The 17,750-nt window shown below is 43.9% G+C and overlaps 1 protein-coding gene across 2 annotated transcripts in view; it reads left to right on the forward strand.

Moving 5' to 3' along the window:
* Positions 1–17,750, forward strand: part of LOC120997968 (probable cation-transporting ATPase 13A5) — a 275,887-nt gene that overhangs the window by 153,632 nt on the left and 104,505 nt on the right. For both annotated transcript variants that reach the window (XM_040428353.1, XM_040428354.1), the window contains exon 19: positions 11,114–11,277. In XM_040428353.1, the coding sequence (XP_040284287.1) occupies positions 11,114–11,277 (164 nt within the window). The remainder of the gene's footprint in view (positions 1–11,113; positions 11,278–17,750) is intronic.

Below are 17,750 nucleotides of genomic sequence, written 5' to 3' on the forward strand. Positions count from 1 at the left end.
GTTTGTCACAAGTTAGTGGAATATGAGACTTTGTATGAAAAAAAATAAAAAATAAATAAATCAGCATTTTCCACTAACTTGTGACAAAAAATAAAAAATTCTAGGAACTCGCCATGCCCCTCACGGAATACCTTGGGGTGTCTTCTTTCCAAAATGGGGTCACTTGTGGGGTAGTTATACTGCCCTGGCATTTTCCAGGGGCCCTAATGTGTGGTAAGTAGGTAAATGACCTGTGAAATCCTAAAGGTGCTCTTTGGAATATGGGCCCCTTTGCCCACCTAGGCTGCAAAAAAGTGTCACACATGTGGTATCGCCGTATTCAGGAGAAGTTGGGGAATGTGTTTTGGGGTGTCATTTTACATATACCCTTGCTGGGTGAGAGAAATATCTTGGCAAAAGACAACTTTTCCCATTTTTTTATACAAAGTTGGCATTTGACCAAGATATTTCTCTCACCCAGCATGGGTATATGTAAAATGACACCCCAAAACACATTCCCCAACTTCTCCTGAGTACGGCGATACCAGATGTGTGACACTTTTTTGAAGCCTAGATGCGCAAAGGTGCCCAAATTCCTTTTAGGAGGGCATTTTTAGACATATGGATACCAGACTTCTTCTCACGCTTTGGGGCCCCTAGAATGCCAGGGCAGTATAAATACACCACATGTGACCCCATTTTGGAAAGAAGACACCCCAAGGTATTCAATGAGGGGCATGGCGAGTTCATAGAAATTTTTTTTTTTTGGCACAAGTTAGCGGAAATTGATATTTTTAATTTTTTTCTCACAAAGTCTCCCGTTCCGCTAACTTGGGACAAAAATTTCAATCTTTCATGGACTCAATATGCCCCTCACGGAATACCTGGGGGTGTCTTCTTTCCGAAATGGGGTCACATGTGGGGTGTTTGTACTGTCTGGCCATTGTAGAACCTCAGGTAACATGACAGGTGCTCAGAAAGTCAGAGCTGCTTCAAAAAGCGGAAATTCACATTTTTGTACCATAGTTTGTAAACGCTATAACTTTTACCCAAACCATTTTTTTTTTTACCCAAACATTTTTTTTTTATCAAAGACATGTAGAACTATAAATTTAGAGCAAAATTTCTATATGGATCTCGTTTTTTTTGCAAAATTTTACAACTGAAAGTGAAAAATGTCATTTTTTTGCAAAAAAATCGTTAAATTTCGATTAATAACAAAAAAAGTAAAAATGTCAGCAGCAATGAAATACCACCAAATGAAAGCTCTATTAGTGAGAAGAAAAGGAGGTAAAATTCATTTGGGTGGTAAGTTGCATGACCGAGCAATAAACGGTGAAAGTAGTGTAGGTCAGAATTGTAAAAAAGGGCCTGGTCTTTAGGGGGGTATAAATCTGTGGTCCTTAAGTGGTTAAAGATAAATAAACAACCAAAAAAATAAACATCATAGGCTTCGCCGCATCCATATACACCCGCATGTTGGTGGAGGTAGTAGTACAAGTGGCACTTGTAGCCCCGATGATGGTGGTAGGGGCAGTGGTAACTGTAAAGACAATGTCACTTGGGGAAAATATGGAGGATGGAATCAGGACGGGGGCCAAGGAGCTTATAATGAAGTATCACAGTCTGATAAAGGTGGTGGGGAGGATGAGGACTATGATAATGACTGTGTGTTGGACAGGACCTGGGAGCTGGATCGGGGTGCTCAGTAGTATGTGACATCAGATGAGGAGCGTGGTGGCCACGGTGGCAATAAAGAGCAGAGGCAAAATACGGCCAAAACCAACAAAAGAACTGGCAGAGCTAGATCTGCTTCTAGATTTTGATCAGTTTAGAAACTGATGATGTCACTGATACTGTTGGCTGCAGGCTCAAAACATGCCAGATTTAGGCCAAGCTTTGCTGCGCCTAGCTTTTTGCAAGTATCTCACATATGGCACACAAAACCACTTCCATGTGCAAGATCTGCAAGATTAAAATAAGTTGTGGGTAGGGATGGGCGAACTTGTGTTTTACAAGTTCGAGTTCTGGGTTCGGGTTCCGGTCTTATTAAATTTTAATTATGGATTCTGGACATCGGGCCATAATGAAATTCCACGACGGAATGCATAACAGAATGCCTTTAAGGCCTCATGCACACGACCGTTGTTTTATTCCGTGTCCGTTGTTCCGTTTTTCGTGATTTTCTGCGGAGCCATTGACTTTCAATGGGTCCGTTGAAAACTCGGATAATGCACCGTTTGTCATCCGCGTCCATTAACCCGTGGTTCCAGTCCGTCAAAAAAATATGACCTGTCCTATTTTTTTTCACGGAAAACAGTTTGCGGACCTATTCAAGTCAATGGGACCGTGAAAAAACGCGGAGGCACACAAGATTGTCATCCGCGTCCACGCGTCCGTTTTTTTCCTATCATTTGCATGGCAAACTTGACTTAGACTTTTTTTTACTTTCCTTCATGTCTGGTGATCCTCCAAAAATAAAGGAAGGCATACGGAAACAAAAACGGTAACGGATCACGGAACAACGGAACCCCATTTTGCGGAACGGAACACAACAACGGTCGTGTGCATGAGGCCTTAGAGACATTCCGTTTTGCATTCCTTCATTATAGAAGTCTATGGGCCGCATAACGGATCCGTCTGGTTTCCATTATGCAGGAGTCCGTTATGTCATAAAACTGACTTGTGCTTTTCATTCTCCGGGTCAGTATGATTACGGCGATACCACATTCGTATATTGTTTCTTGTGTTTTAATACTGAAAAAAAATAAAAACCTTGAAAAAAAAAATTGGTTTCTGCTCCCTATAACTTTTTTGTAGTTATATGTACAGAGCTGTGTGAGGGCTCATTTTTTTGTAGGGCGATCTGTACTTTTCATTAATATCATTTTTGGATGTGTATGGCTTTTTGATTTTGATAAAAAAAAATGTTTGCGGCGAAGTGACCAAAAAATAGAAAATTGTGCTTTTTGACTTTATGTTTCACTTCAATGTTTGCCGTATGGGATAAATATTTTTATATTTTAATAGTATAGGTGTTTTCATATGCAGTGATGCCTATTATGTTGATTTTTTATTGTTTATTTTTAGGAAAGGGGGCGATTTTGAATTTTTAAAAACTTTTATTTTTTTACACTTTTTAATGGTTTTAGTAGGAAACTTGAATAAGAAATCTTTAGATTGCTTCTCTAATAGAGCAGGTTTTTGTGGGCCTCAGGAGTGCAGCGCTCCCAGGAAAGCCACCTCACATTCACTGGTCACAAATAACCATGGCATGTGAGGAGTTAAATGCCTGCAATAGGCATTATCACCGATCGCAGACATTAGCCTCAAGTGTCTGCTATGTGAAACTTGGCAGCTACAGTATGTTGAGAGCACTATTCTGGAGCGTGCTCCATCTTTAAAGTGCTAAGGGGAAGCTCTATGTTAGTTGATGACTTAATCACCTATATTTTTTATTTACTTAGACAGAGTGGGAGTGGTGATTCTTTGTTAAAACTTAACTTTTAATTAATTCGATAGAATAAGGTCCCTAGATATTCATATTTGGTACAAGAAAAAAGTGCATGATAACACAAGGGATAGAAGATGAATTAGTGCACGGCGGCACATTAAATAACCGGTAGTCCTACCGTTTAGCCGGGGTCTTCCGGTTTTCGTAGATGTCCAGTAGATATAGTATTACTGTAAAAAAGAGCAGTTCAGGCTGGACAGGGGTATTAGTGGGTTAGAGGTACCTAGACAGCCCTAATATATGGGTGCTATCACCGCCCTAGCATCCTATTCACGGAGCACCCGTTCTAATAGGAACGACCCCGTCTGGAACCTTGCCCTTTTGCTACTTGGCCCTATTGTGCCCTAGTGTAGCTAATCCCTACACGCATGTTTCGTATAAGAACTCATCAGGGGAGTATTGAGCACACACAGAGGGGGAATACAGTATAATAACGCATGGTGTTGGTATCCTTAGTCAATGATCAACACACACAGTTATAGATAAAAAAGAATGACACATTGATACCTTGCAGGTGGTAGCCTCTATTCCAGGCTCCACACATGTATCAGGGCGCAGTACTTGCCTAGCGATGAGCAGACAGTTTTGAAAGGGCAGCCTAATGATGAAGGGATCCCTCTCAGGGAGCACAGCGATGTGTCCTGAGGCCAAGATGTAGCCTGCTTGAGGAGAATCGCCCGCTCATATTTAAACACAGTTTGGCCTCAGAGCGAGGCTTGAAGCGCAGCGCGGTGACGTCAGCGGGGCAGTCGGCGTCATCGCGCATGCGCTGTCCATGCTGCAGGTAGACAGCACTGGTAGGATACATGTTGACGCGGTCAGGTAGGGGCGCGTAACTACAGATGGCCGAGGATTATGTCATCAGCCCGGGACACATACTATCCAGCGGCCATTGTTTACTAGGTTGCCTAGTAACCGGGACATTTTATGGCAACCTTCGTTAAGACACCGTCTATAGCAAAAGCAGTGTATATTATGGTGGCATTTTTTGCAGTAAGATTAAAGTGAGAATATTCTGGTCGGTTAGGTTTTTAACTGGATACATGGGAAGTGACACATGATAGGTGAAATTCTCCTATCAATGTGGATGAGCCTGTCAAAAAATCAGAGACAGGGATTAACATCCATTGTTGTCTTTTGCTATGGTTGTCAGGAGGGTAACCAAACAGGGTTATTTATATGAGTCCTAGGCTCATTATCTTATGTTATGGCTGTCAGATGAAACAGCCAAAGCAAAGTTGTTCATTTAGACCCTGGGGAGCTGCAGTGCGCAAAGTGTGGATCCAGCGTGCTTCATGTTGTAAAAGTACGCGGTCCCAATCACCTCCCCGCAGAGGGGGGGGGTGATTACCTCAATACCCATGACCTTGATACTTCGCGGGTCTCTGTGGTCATAGTCATGTACATGACAAGATACAGCTGTGTCTCTTCTATTGGTAATGTCCCCCAGGTGTTCGCCAATGCGTCTACGCAATTCTCGCTTCGTTTTGCCTATATATTCCATAGGGCATTTGCAAGTAATTCTGTAGATTTTTGAAGGTTGACACTGATGAATGATTTTCCTGTTTGGATAGTGCTACATGCAATGCATCCACTGCACCTGAAGCAGCCTAGAGGTCTTCGATCCAACCAGGTGCCTTTCGCAATTGGGTTGTGGTGACTGTGCACCAGCAGATCCTTAAGGCTGTTTCCCCTCCTAAAGGTGATCTGTGGATAATTAAAGATCCTCTCCTTAATGTCTGGATCCATCAATAAAATGGACCAGTGCTTTTGTAGGATGTTTCTTACATCGCTGGCAGCTTCATCAAAGGTACCAGTTACCCTGATTTTCTGTTTTTTATCAGGGAGTTTGGTTCTGGGTACCAGTAGTTCAGTTCGTGATGATGATAGTGCCAATTGGTATGCTGACCTTAATGTTGAGTCAGGGTATCCTCTGGAGAGAAATCTGTTCCTCAGGATCCCAGCCTGTTTCACGAATTCAGCTTTGTTGGAGCAGTTGCGTCTTAGACGCAAGTACTGGCCAAGTGGTATTCCCCTCTTTAGAGGTAAAGGGTGGCTGCTGCTCCAATGTAGGACGGAATTTGTTGATGTTGGCTTACGGTATATTGTAGTAGCGAATTCGTCCTAGCCATTTCTCTGGATCAAGATATCCAGAAAGGGTAAAGTGTTTTTGTTAGTCTCGTATGTGAAACGTAAACCCATCTCGTTTTCATTCAGCTTTCCCACAAATGTAGTGAAAACTGGTACGGATGCATTCCAAATGATGAATATGTCATCAATGTTCCGGGCCCACAGTACGATGGGCCCGGTCCATGATGACATTGCTTCACTGAAAACGTTGTTGGTCTCCCACCAGCCCAGGAGCAAATTTGCGTAGGATGGTGCACAAGAACATCCCATCGCGGTGCCCCTGAGCTGGTGGTACCATTTCCCATCAAAGAGGAAAAAATTGTGTGTTAGGATATATCTCAGAAGTTTGAGAACAAACTGATTGTGTTCGCCAAACTGTTGACCCCTCATACTTAGGTAGTAGTTGACTGCTTTGAGGCCTACCTCGTGAGTATAGGGCCTCTACATCTATACTCGCAAGGATAGACTGTTGATCTAATGTAATGCCATCTATTCTTTTGAGGAGATCCATACTGTCACGTGTATAAGAAGGCAGGGAGGTAACAAATGGTAAAATAATCTGGTCAACATATTTGCCTAGATTTTGACATATGCTCCCTATCCCTGATATTATGGGTCGTCCTTTTAGGGGATTTGTGCCCTTGTGTATTTTGGGGAGGCTATAAAATGTTGCTGTCACTGGAAATTTTGGGTATAGAAAATCAAATTCTGTCTCTGAGATGATCCTGTTCACTTAGGCCTCTATTAGAATGTCACGTAGCTCAACCAAAAAGGGGGGTGTCGGATTGGAGGTAAGTGTGCCATAATTCTGTTTGTCTCTTAGGAGTTGTAAGCACATTCTGCAGTAGTCTTCCGTATCCATAATTACGGTATTGCCCCCTTTATCCGAGGGTTTGATCGTAACTGTTTCATCCTTTTTTAGGTGTGAGATGATTTTCTGTTCTCTGCTAGAGAGATTGCATGGTAAGCCTGAAGCTGATAATTCGCACAGATACCGTAAGCCAACATCCACACTACAATATACCGTAAGCCAACATCAACAAATTCCGTCCTACATTGGAGCAGCAGCCACCCTTTACCTCTAAAGAGGGGAATACCACGTGGCCAGTACTTGCGTTTAAGACGCAACTGCTCCAACAAAGCTGAATTCGTGAAACAGGCTGGGATCCTGAGGAACAGATTTCTCTCCAGAGGATACCCTGACTCAACATTAAGGTCAGCATACCAATTGGCACTATCATCATCACGAACTGAACTACTGGTACCCAGAACCAAACTCCCGGATACAAAACAGAAAATCAGGGTAATTGGTACCTTTGATGAAGCTGCCAGCGATGTAAGAAACATCCTACAAAAGCACTGGTCCATCTTATTGATGGATCCAGACATTAAGGAGAGGATCTTTAATTATCCACAGATCACCTTTAGGAGGGGAAACAGCCTTAAGGATCTGCTGGTGCACAGTCACCACAACCCAATTGCGAAAGGCACCTGGTTGGATCGAAGACCTCTAGGCTACTTCAGGTGCAGTGGATGCATTGCATGTAGCACTATCCAAACAGGAAAATCATTCATCAGTGTCAACCTCCAAAAATCTTTCTCAATTAAAGACTTTGTAAATTGTCGTACTAAGGGTGTTATCTACAGAATTACTTGCAAATGCCCTATGGAATATATAGGCAAAACGAAGCGAGAATTGCGTAGACGCATTGGCGAACACCTGGGGGACATTACCAATAGAAGAGACACAGCTGTATCTCATCATGTACATGACTATCACCACAGAGACCCGCGAAGTATCAAGGTCATGGGTATTGAGGTAATCACCCCCCCCTCTGCGGGGAGGTGATTGGGACCGCGTACTTTTACAACATGAAGCACGCTGGATCCACACTTTGCGCACTGCAGCTCCCCAGGGTCTAAATGAACAACATTGCTTTGGCTGTTTCATCTGACAGCCATAACATAAGATAATGAGCCTAGGACTCATATAAATAACCCTGTTTGGTTACCCTCCTGACAACCATAGCAAAAGACAACAATGGATGTTAATCCCTGTCTCTGATTTTTTGACAGGCTCATCCACATTGATATGAGAATTTCACCTATCATGTGTCACTTCCTATGTATCCAGTTAAAAACCTAACCGACCAGAATATTCTCACTTTAATCTTACTGCAAAAAATGCCACCATAATATACACTGCTTTTTCTACAGACGGTGTCTTAACGAAGGTTGCCATAAAATGTCCCGGTTACTAGGCAACCTAGTAAACAATGGCCGCTGGATAGTATGTGTCCCGGGCTGATGACATAATCCTCGGCCATCTGTAGTTACGCGCCCCTACCTGACCGCGTCAACATGCATCCTACCAGTGCTGTCTACCTGCAGCATGGACAGCGCATGCGCGATGACTCCGACGTCACCGCGCTGCGCTTCAAGCCTCGCTCTGAGGCCAAACTGTGTTTAAATATGAGCGGGCGATTCTCCTCAAGCAGGCTACATCCAGGGCTGGGACAAGGCCATTTGGTGCCCAGGGCGAAGATGGCAAACTGCGCCCCCCCCCCCCGTTTTTAAGAAAGAATCAATGTTGTTTCAAAACAAGAATATACTTAAAGCAATAGAACAAAGGACTGTGGGACTTTGAAAGTCACAGACACTATAAAGTTCCCCCCCATCATCATGTGCCAGTATAAAGTCCCCCCCATCATCATGTGCCAGTTTTGTAATAAGCCCCCCCAATGTGCCAGTAACACTATTGTAAAAAAAAACAAAAAAAAAACACTTATACTTACCTAAGTGTCAGCGATGCGATGCAGCCTCTTCCTGTGTCCCACGCTGTAATGTAAGGCTCAGGCGGCACGATGACGTCATTGCGCCGGCCTCTGATAGGCTGCCGGCCTAGTGCCTGCAGCCAGGGGCGTACATAAAAATCACTGGGCCCCATAGCAGGAATCTAAATTGGGCCCCCATTCCCCTTTTATAGCCCCTCCCTTTGTTCCATGAACTATTCTTGCTGCTGCGTTTTATAATTTATGCCATCAGGGCCGGAATGGGATTACAAAACAGCCCTGGCACACAAAAGAGGTATAATAGATGCAGATGTATATTATATACAGCAGTGTACAGTTATGTGAGGTACGCGGTATAATAGATGCAGTGTGTACAGGTATATAGTATATTCCCTAGTGTTCTGATATGTGAGGTACAGGGTATAATAGATGCAGTGTGTACAGGTATATAGTATATACAGCAGTGTACTGATATGTGAGGTACGGGGTATAATATATGCAGTGTATACAGTATATACAGTAGTGTAATATGTGAGGTACGAGGTATAATAGATGCAGTGTGTACAGATATATAGTAAATACAGCAGTGTATTGACACCTCGTACCTCAGATATCAGTACACCGCTGTATATACTATATATCTGTACACACTGCATCTATTATACCTCGTACCTCACATATATAGTATATACAGAAGTGTACTGATATCTGTACACACAGCATCTATTATACCTCATACCTCACATATCAGTGCACTGCGGTATATACTATATATCTGTACATATTGCATGTATAATACTGTGTAATATATGCAGTGTGTGTGCATGTATGTGTGTGTATATATATATATATATATATATATATACAGAGCAGTGTATTGATGTGACACATAGAAGGTATAATACTGTAGATGCAGTGTTTATAGAAATATGTGGTCAGTTATGCATTATAGTCACTGTGAGGTACATGAGGTAGTGGTAACTGTCTGAAGTAGTATACATGAGTGAGCAATGAGTAAAAACAGGGCATGGGGGGGAGGTAAATGATGAAAAGTGGAGGACCTCCTCTTACCTCTCCATTCCAGTCTGTATGGATCAATACAGAGCTGCTTGTGAACTTTTAATACTTGCTGTTAGGGGTTGAAGGACCTGTGATGATGTCATCACAGGTCCTGGCAGATGTACCTTTGAAACCTAGGAACTACACCATTTTTGGTGCAGTTCCTTTGCTAGATTCTGCAGGACCTGGGATGTTGAAGATGATGTCATCACAGGTCCTGGCAGATGCACTGTTCTAACCTGGGAACTACACTTTACACTGTGCAGTTCCCTTACAGGACCTCTGATGACATCATCAAAGGTCCTTTAGCTTTAGAAAGGTAAACAGGAGTAATTAGGGGGCGGGGCCTCTCCTCCACTTCGGTGCCTGCCTGCAGCCTATCAGAGGAAAGGGAAGGGACGGCGGCGGCGGCGGCGGCTCACTTGGGGGGGGGGTCATTTTAGTTGGGGGGGCACATGGGGGGGCACAGCATGATGTAGGGGGGGCCGTGGCCCCCTCTGGCCCCCCCCTGGCGACGCCACTGCTGCTGGCACTTCACCTGCGCCCCCCTCCTGTCCGCAAATGGTAGCGCCCAGGGCACCCGCTCCTTCGGCCCCTGCCTTGTACCGGCCCTACATCTTGGCCTCAGGACACATCGCTGTGCTCCCTGAGAGGGATCCCTTCATCATTAGGCTGCCCTTTCAAAACTGTCTGCTCATCGCTAGGCAAGTACTGCGCCCTGATACATGTGTGGAGCCTGGAATAGAGGCTACCACCTGCAAGGTATTAATGTGTCATTCTTTTTTATCTATAACTGTGTGTGTTGATCATTGACTAAGGATACCAACACCATGCGTTATTATACTGTATTCCCCCTCTGTGTGTGCTCAATACTCCCCTGATGAGTTCTTATACGAAACATGCGTGTAGGGATTAGCTACACTAGGGCACAATAGGGCCAAGTAGCAAAAGGGCAAGGTTCCAGACGGGGTCGTTCCTATTAGAACGGGTGCTCCGTGAATAGGATGCTAGGGCGGTGATAGCACCCATATATTAGGGCTGTCTAGGTACCTCTAACCCACTAATACCCCTGTCCAGCCTGAACTGCTCTTTTTTACAGTAATACTATATCTACTGGACATCTACGAAAACCGGAAGACCCCGGCTAAACGGTAGGACTACCGGTTATTTAAGGTGCCGCCGTGCATTAATTCATCTTCTATGCCTTGTGTTACCATCTTTAAAGTGCCAACATCTGCTATACATCTGCATTGGATGTCGTTAAGGGATTAACGAGCTTGAGGGAAGGGATAATAAAAAAAAATATCAAGATAAAAATAGGAATCGGAACTGAAACAAATTTCAAGAAATTTGCTAACCTCTAGTCCTATAATGATGACATAGAAGAGTGCTAAGCCATCTCAATATAGAGATCATTTTTTTAATTAGTTTCATCAGATGAAACTGTGACAGTGATAAGCTGGTCACTATGGGTTCCTCCTCTGATACCCTCAGCAAAAAACTGGTTTTGCACTTAATTGAAAAAAATTACAGTTGATGCATTTATTCCTCTCAAATACATGTCTGTATTCATTACACTACTCAGGTATATAAAACAGTGATCTACATTAATTGGCTCATTGTTAATTTTTTTTTAAAGGTGACAACCTTCAAACGGCTTGTACGGTGGGACTGAGCTCTGGTATGGTATCTGAGGCTTCCAGGTTACTCATGCTGGAAGCCTGTGAACCCTATGGAGAAAGGCCAGCGTCATTTACAAGCCAGTCAGTGGAAAGCCACAGGGACAAGTCACAGACACAAAATGTAAGTGTTGCATGAGGGTGTGTTGGGCAAACAGACAGGTTCTTCTACATTTTCTTTAAGTAGAAAAACATTCCAACTTAAAAAAAAGTATGAAGGTAGATCAATTTCCTAACCTACACAGTTTATTTAAATGGATTGTCAGCAGTGAAAACAATATTTACCATTGTTTGGTACAAAAACATATTTTTCCTAAAACCATCTGCCTTAGGCTACATGCACACGACCGTGCCGTTTTTTTGCGGTCCGCAAACCGCGGATCCGCAAAAAACGGAAGCCGCCCGTGTGCCTTCCGCAATTTGCGGACCCGAACGGCGGCCATTGATATAACTGCCTATTCTTGTTAGTTTTGCGGACAAGAATAGGACCTGTTATATTTTTTTGCGGGGCCGCGGAACAGAGCAACGGATGCGGACAGCACACGGAGTGCTGTCCGCATCTTTTGCGACCCCATTGAAAGTGAATGGGTCCGCATCCGAGCCACCAAAACGGCGGCTCGGATGCGGACCCAAACAACAGCCATGTGCATGAGGACTTTGCATTAGGCCTCCTGCACACGAACGTGTGCGCCCCCTGGTCGTGCTGCGGCCTGCAAAATGCGGCCGCAATGCACGAAGACCCTTCGTGGGGCAGCCGCAGCGGATCGCGGACCCATTCACTTTAATGGGTCCGCGATCCGGCCGTTCCGCAAAAAGATAGGACATGTTCTACCTTTTTGCGGAACGAAAGTACGGGACGATACCCCGTGGCACAACGGCCGTGTACATGAGGCCTTAGGGCTCATTCACACGACCGTGTGAAGCCCCTGCCCGTGCTGTGGACTGCAAATTGCGGTCCGCTAAGCACGGGCACCTGCCGTGTGGCAGCCGCATAGGGATCGCGTCCCCATTCACTTGAATGGGTACGCAATCCCTCCGTTCCGCAAAAAGATAGAGCAAGCTCTATCTTTTTGCGGTGCAGAAGCACGGGACAGAACCTCAGAAAGAACTCCGTAGGGTTCCGTTCCGTGATTCCGTTCCGGAACACTCTGCATCTCCGGATTTGCGGACCCATTGAAGTGAATGGGTCCGCATCCGTGATGCGGAATGGCCATGGAACGGAACCCGTGTATTGCGGATCCTCAAATGCGGTCCGCAATACGGGCACGGGCTTCACACAGTCGTGTGAACGAGCCCTTAATGGTACGACCACGTGGCGCAGTCATGTCATGGTCCTGCCACAGTTAGGGAATGCATTGCAACGGTTCCCGTATGTTTAATGCAGTCTTTAGGGTTGTGTTTTTTGTCTGCATTCATTTATGTACTGTAGTTTAAACTGTTGTGAATGTTTGCATTTCTTTAGCATTCTGATTAACTTAGCGATACATGTAGTAAAATATGTTAAACATTTACCACAATCAGCTGATCAACTATATCAGGAATGGCCAACCTGCGGCTCTCCAGCTGTTGCAAAACTACAACTCCCAGCATGCCTAGACTACTTACAGCTATCAGCCCACAGCAGGGCATGGTGGGAGTTGTAGTTTTACAACAGCTGGAGAGCCGCAGGTTGGCCAGCCCTGAACTATATAGTCCAGGGATCAGCATCCTCCAGCAATCCAGCTGTTTTGAAACTATAACTCCCAGAATCCTCCTTTTACTTCTGTGGGAGTTACAAGAACAGCCGAGTAATGCCTCATTCACACAGTCAGTGTTCGGTCAGTGATTTTGGGTCTAAACACAGATTAGGACATGCACTATAACAGAACAGACATACTGATGCGGACAGCACACCATGTGCTGTCTGCTTTTTTTTGCGGACCTATTGAAATAAATGGGTCCGCATCCTATCCGCAAAAAAAATGGAACAGAAACAAACAACGTTCGTGTGCATGTAGCCTGAAGGTTACGTTTGCATGCAGGCAGTTGTAGTTTCACAGCAGCTGGAGTGCTGAACAGTCCTGATCCTTATAGCCAATGAGCTCAGCAGCTGTGTGCGGTTGACCATGGATACAACAGGTGCAGTCGTCACAGCTTAGAAATTTCCACCTCTATCTCAGAAACCTATTTCCCCTTTGACTTCTATTGGGAAATATGATGCTGTGGTTCCTAACCATAGCATGATCTCACCCAGGCTGTGCCATGTTGTACCCTTAAGCCTCATTCACACGTCAGTGTTTTAGGCAAGGATATTGAAGCCGCAATTCTTATTTTGGCCAGCAGGTGGCAGGCCAGCATAAGAAAAATGAGCAAGTCTGAACAATTAATGGATCTAAAAAATCCATGATTGTTCAGAATTTTTTTTTAAAAAAGCTCAATACGAGTTTCTAAATCATAAAAAAGTTAAAAAAAAACATCGAAAATATATAAAAAAAATAAATAAAAATAGAATAGAAAAATAAATACATAAAATAAACATCACAGGTATCACCATGACCTAAAACACCGGTACTATTAAAATATAAAAAATATTTTTCCAATACGGTGATGAAAAAAAGGGTCAAAATGGCCAATTTACAAATTTTTCATTGCTTCTCTTACCCCAAAAAATGTTTTAGAATGTGATAAAAAAAAAGTCACACACACTCAAAAATAAAAAGGGTTATAGCAGTACTCATGGGAGAAGTGATCCAGTTTGTGCTGCCAGTGGTGATTGGTACCAGTCTGTAGTGCCCCCGTATTCCAAAAGTAGAAGAGAAACCGCAGTCCGCAGCACACTATGGTCTTCAGTATATGGACTCATGCACACGACCGTGGTGTGTTTTGCGCTCTGCAAATCGTGCATCCACAAAAGAAGGATGGCGTCCGTTCGCGTTCCAATTTGCAGAACGGCATGGACAGCCTTCAATATAAATGCCTATTCTTGTCTGCAAAGCGCGGACAAGAATAGGACATGTTATATTTTTTTAGTGGGGCCACGGAACAGAGCAACGGATGTGGACAGCACATGGAGTGCTGTCCGCATCTTTTGCGGCCCCATTAAAGTGAATGGTACCGCATCTGAGCCGCCAAAACGGCGGCTCGGATGTGGACCCAAACAACGGTCGTGTGCATGAGGCCTATTATTGTGGTTTATTCACTAAACCAAATTGCGACGTTTCGACCAGTGTGGTCTTTATCAAGCATCAAGTGAAATGTGTGCATACAGGGATATATATACCCACTCCCTCATATCACATCAATTACCATACCAAATCACGTCATACATATGCATTGCAACTTCATAATCATGGTAAACCAATACATAGAAGTGGACCTCAGAACATAATAAGGCCTCATGCACACGACCGTATGTGTTTTGCTGTCCGCAAATTGCGGATCCGCAAAAAAAAAACGGATGACGTTCCGTATGGCATCCGTTTTTTTTGTAGATCCATTGTAATAATGCCTATTCTTGTCCACAAACTAGAAAAAAATAGGACATGCACTATTTTTTTGGCGGAGCAATGGACATACTGATGTGGACAGCACATGGTGTGCTGTCCGCGTTTTTTGCGTTTTTTGCGGACTCATTGAAATGAATGGGTCCGCATCCTATCCGGAAACAAAATACGGTCGTGTGCATGAGGCCTAAGGATGCAGATTACACCTACTTACTCCAATCACCGTGCAACAATGATTTTGCTACTGAGAGAAATGTGATTTAGGCAACATGCACACGACCATGTGCCCCCAGTGGCCGTATTGCGGCCCACATACATCGGATCCATAATACACCGGCCGTGTGCATTCCACATCACGGATCGCTAACCCATTCACTTAAATGGGTCCGCAATCACGGAGATGCGGAACGGAGGCATGGATCGGAACCTCACGGAAGCACTACGGAGTGCTTCCGTGGTGTTTCTAGCCGTGCCTCCACACTGCAAAAAAGTAGCGCATGCACTACTTTTTTGCGGTGCAGACCGTCGGATGCGTGCTCCATGGTCTGTGCCCGTGCATTGGCGATGACAATTTGCGGAGCCCTAACGTTCGTGTGCATGTAGCCTTACACTAAAATGAGCACGCCGATTCCAAATATGAACTCGGAATTTGCCTGACATGTCTAGATTTAAACCCCTTAAGGACACTGTGATTTTCCATTTTTGCGTTTTCGTTTTTCACTCCCCACCTTCCCATAGTCCTAACTTTTTTATTTTTCCATTCACATAGCTTTATGAGGGCTTATTTTTTTGCTGGACAAGTTGTACTTTCTAATGGCACCATTTAAGGTTGCATACCATGTAGTAGGGAGCGGGAAAAAAATACCAAATGGGGTAGAATTGGGAAAAAACACAATTCTGATAAAGGTTTTATTTTATTTTTTTTACACTGTACACTATGCAGTAAAATTGACCTGTTATCTTCATTCTCCAGGTCAGTATGGTTACAACGATACCACACTTATAATTTAAATTTTAATACTGAATTTTATTTTAATACTGAAAAAAATATATAAACTTTAAGGGGAAAAAACTAATTTCTGACCCCACTTATTGCTGAAATGTAAATAAAAGCTGAGAAATGTTTTTTTTCCACAATAATGCTTCTTGTACATCATCTTATTATCTATTGGGAGACACCTATGTCATTTCCCGTCAAAAAATTACTTGCTGGTTGAATAAAAGTAACTTTAAGTCAAAATTAGCCAGGGGTATGAATAATTATGGGCAGCACTGTATGTAATATCATTGTAATTGTACTGACCCAGAGAGTGAAGGGTACAGGTCAGTTTTGCCACAAATGGAACACCGTGGGAACAAAACCTGTGAAATGGTGGAGGAATTAAATTTTTGGCCAATTCCACCCCATTTGGTATTTTTTTCCTTCTTCCCACTATATTGTATGCCATATTAAATAGTGGCATTAGAAGGTACAATAAGCCCTCATACAGCTATGTGAACGGAAAAATAAAAAAGTTATGGCTCAAGGAAGATAAAATAAAAATTGAAAAGTACAATGAAAACACAAAAACTAAAAAAAACTCTGGTATCCTATAGAATATTTCAGGTAGGGTTATGTGGAACAATAATTTGCCTTTCATTATAGAGACTCTGTTAAGCTGCTAACAGTGTCTGAAAACCAGCTGTCAAATGGTAATAGCATAAAAAATAGAATTTTAACGAGTTTCTGAGGTGGTATATGCTTTTCAACATGGCAAATATGCACAATCTGTGTGCTTGAATTTCAAATCATCCGTAGCTATGGGTTGGCATACATTTTAACTATTCCAAAAAAGTAGAAAAAAGCATGGATTGCACATCCCCATATTATGCATTGATCTATTATTGCTTCTCAGCAGAATTCATATCACTTGTCAGTGTAAATAATAACAAGCCCTAATCTACATAGCGTACACAAGGGATTAGTATACGTTTTGATCAAAATGCATAGGCTCACTCATCACGCCAAGATTGCCTCTACAAGTGGGTACCTACTCTAAATTGGCATAGAGCAGCATGGCGACCACCACGCTGCAATACCATGCCAGCAGGTGGCACAACCCAGCAGTCCAACAGCACCCGTGCTGTCAGACTAAGCCCCTATGGCACTAGGCAGCACCAACACACAGGCACAGCACCACAGGAAGAATCTTGGCGTGGTGACTGGGCCTACTAATGCCTAGTGTATGAAATGTAGATTAGGGCTTGGTATACTATTGCAGGGAAGCAATAATAGATCAATGCATAGCATGTGGATGTGCGATCCGTGCTTTTTTCTCATTTTTTTTTATTTTTTATTATAGTCTGTCTCTTTCCTATGGTATCAGCATTCCTCCCATTCATCCTAGTTGCATTTAATGAGCATAAGGCCTCTTTCACACGAACGTAAGGGCTCCGTGCCATGCTGCGGACCGCAAATTGCAGTCTGCAATGCACGGGCACCGACCATGGGGCATCCGCATGTGGATAGCAGACCCATTCACTTGAATGGGGTCCGCGATCAGTCCGTTTCCGCAAACAGATAACACAAGTTCTATCTTTTTGCTGAACGGAAGCACGGAATGGAACACCACAGAAGCACTCCGTAGTGCTTCCGTGGGGTGGGGTTCCGTGCTTCCGTTACGTTCTGCCCCACATCTCCGGATCTGTGGACCCATTCAAGTGAATGGGTCCGCATCCGTGATACGGAATGCACATGGCTGGTTACCTGTGTATTGCAGAACCGCTGTATGCAGTCCGCAGCACGGGCACGGAGCCCTTACGTTCATGTGAAAGAGGCCTAAGACTGCAGAAGGGTTAATAAACTTCTACTAGGTCCCAGTTTGTAGTTCCTGAGACCACATGGAAAAGTAAGCTTTTATAATCTGTCCATGTTGTGCGGTGCTGCATGGCGGCTGTTGTTTTCTGTGGTGCTGGGCCTGTGTGTTGGTGCTTCCCAGTGCCATAGGGGCTTAGTCTGACAGAGGGGTGCTGCTGGACTACTGGGTCTCTGGCTGCCTGCTGGCGTGGTGTTGTGGCTGTGGGTGTCGCCATGTGGCGCTGCAACAATTTAGAGTAGGTACCCACTCATAAAAGG

This window comes from Bufo bufo, chromosome 4 (assembly GCF_905171765.1).
Source record: "Bufo bufo chromosome 4, aBufBuf1.1, whole genome shotgun sequence".
Taxonomy (NCBI): domain Eukaryota; kingdom Metazoa; phylum Chordata; class Amphibia; order Anura; family Bufonidae; genus Bufo; species Bufo bufo.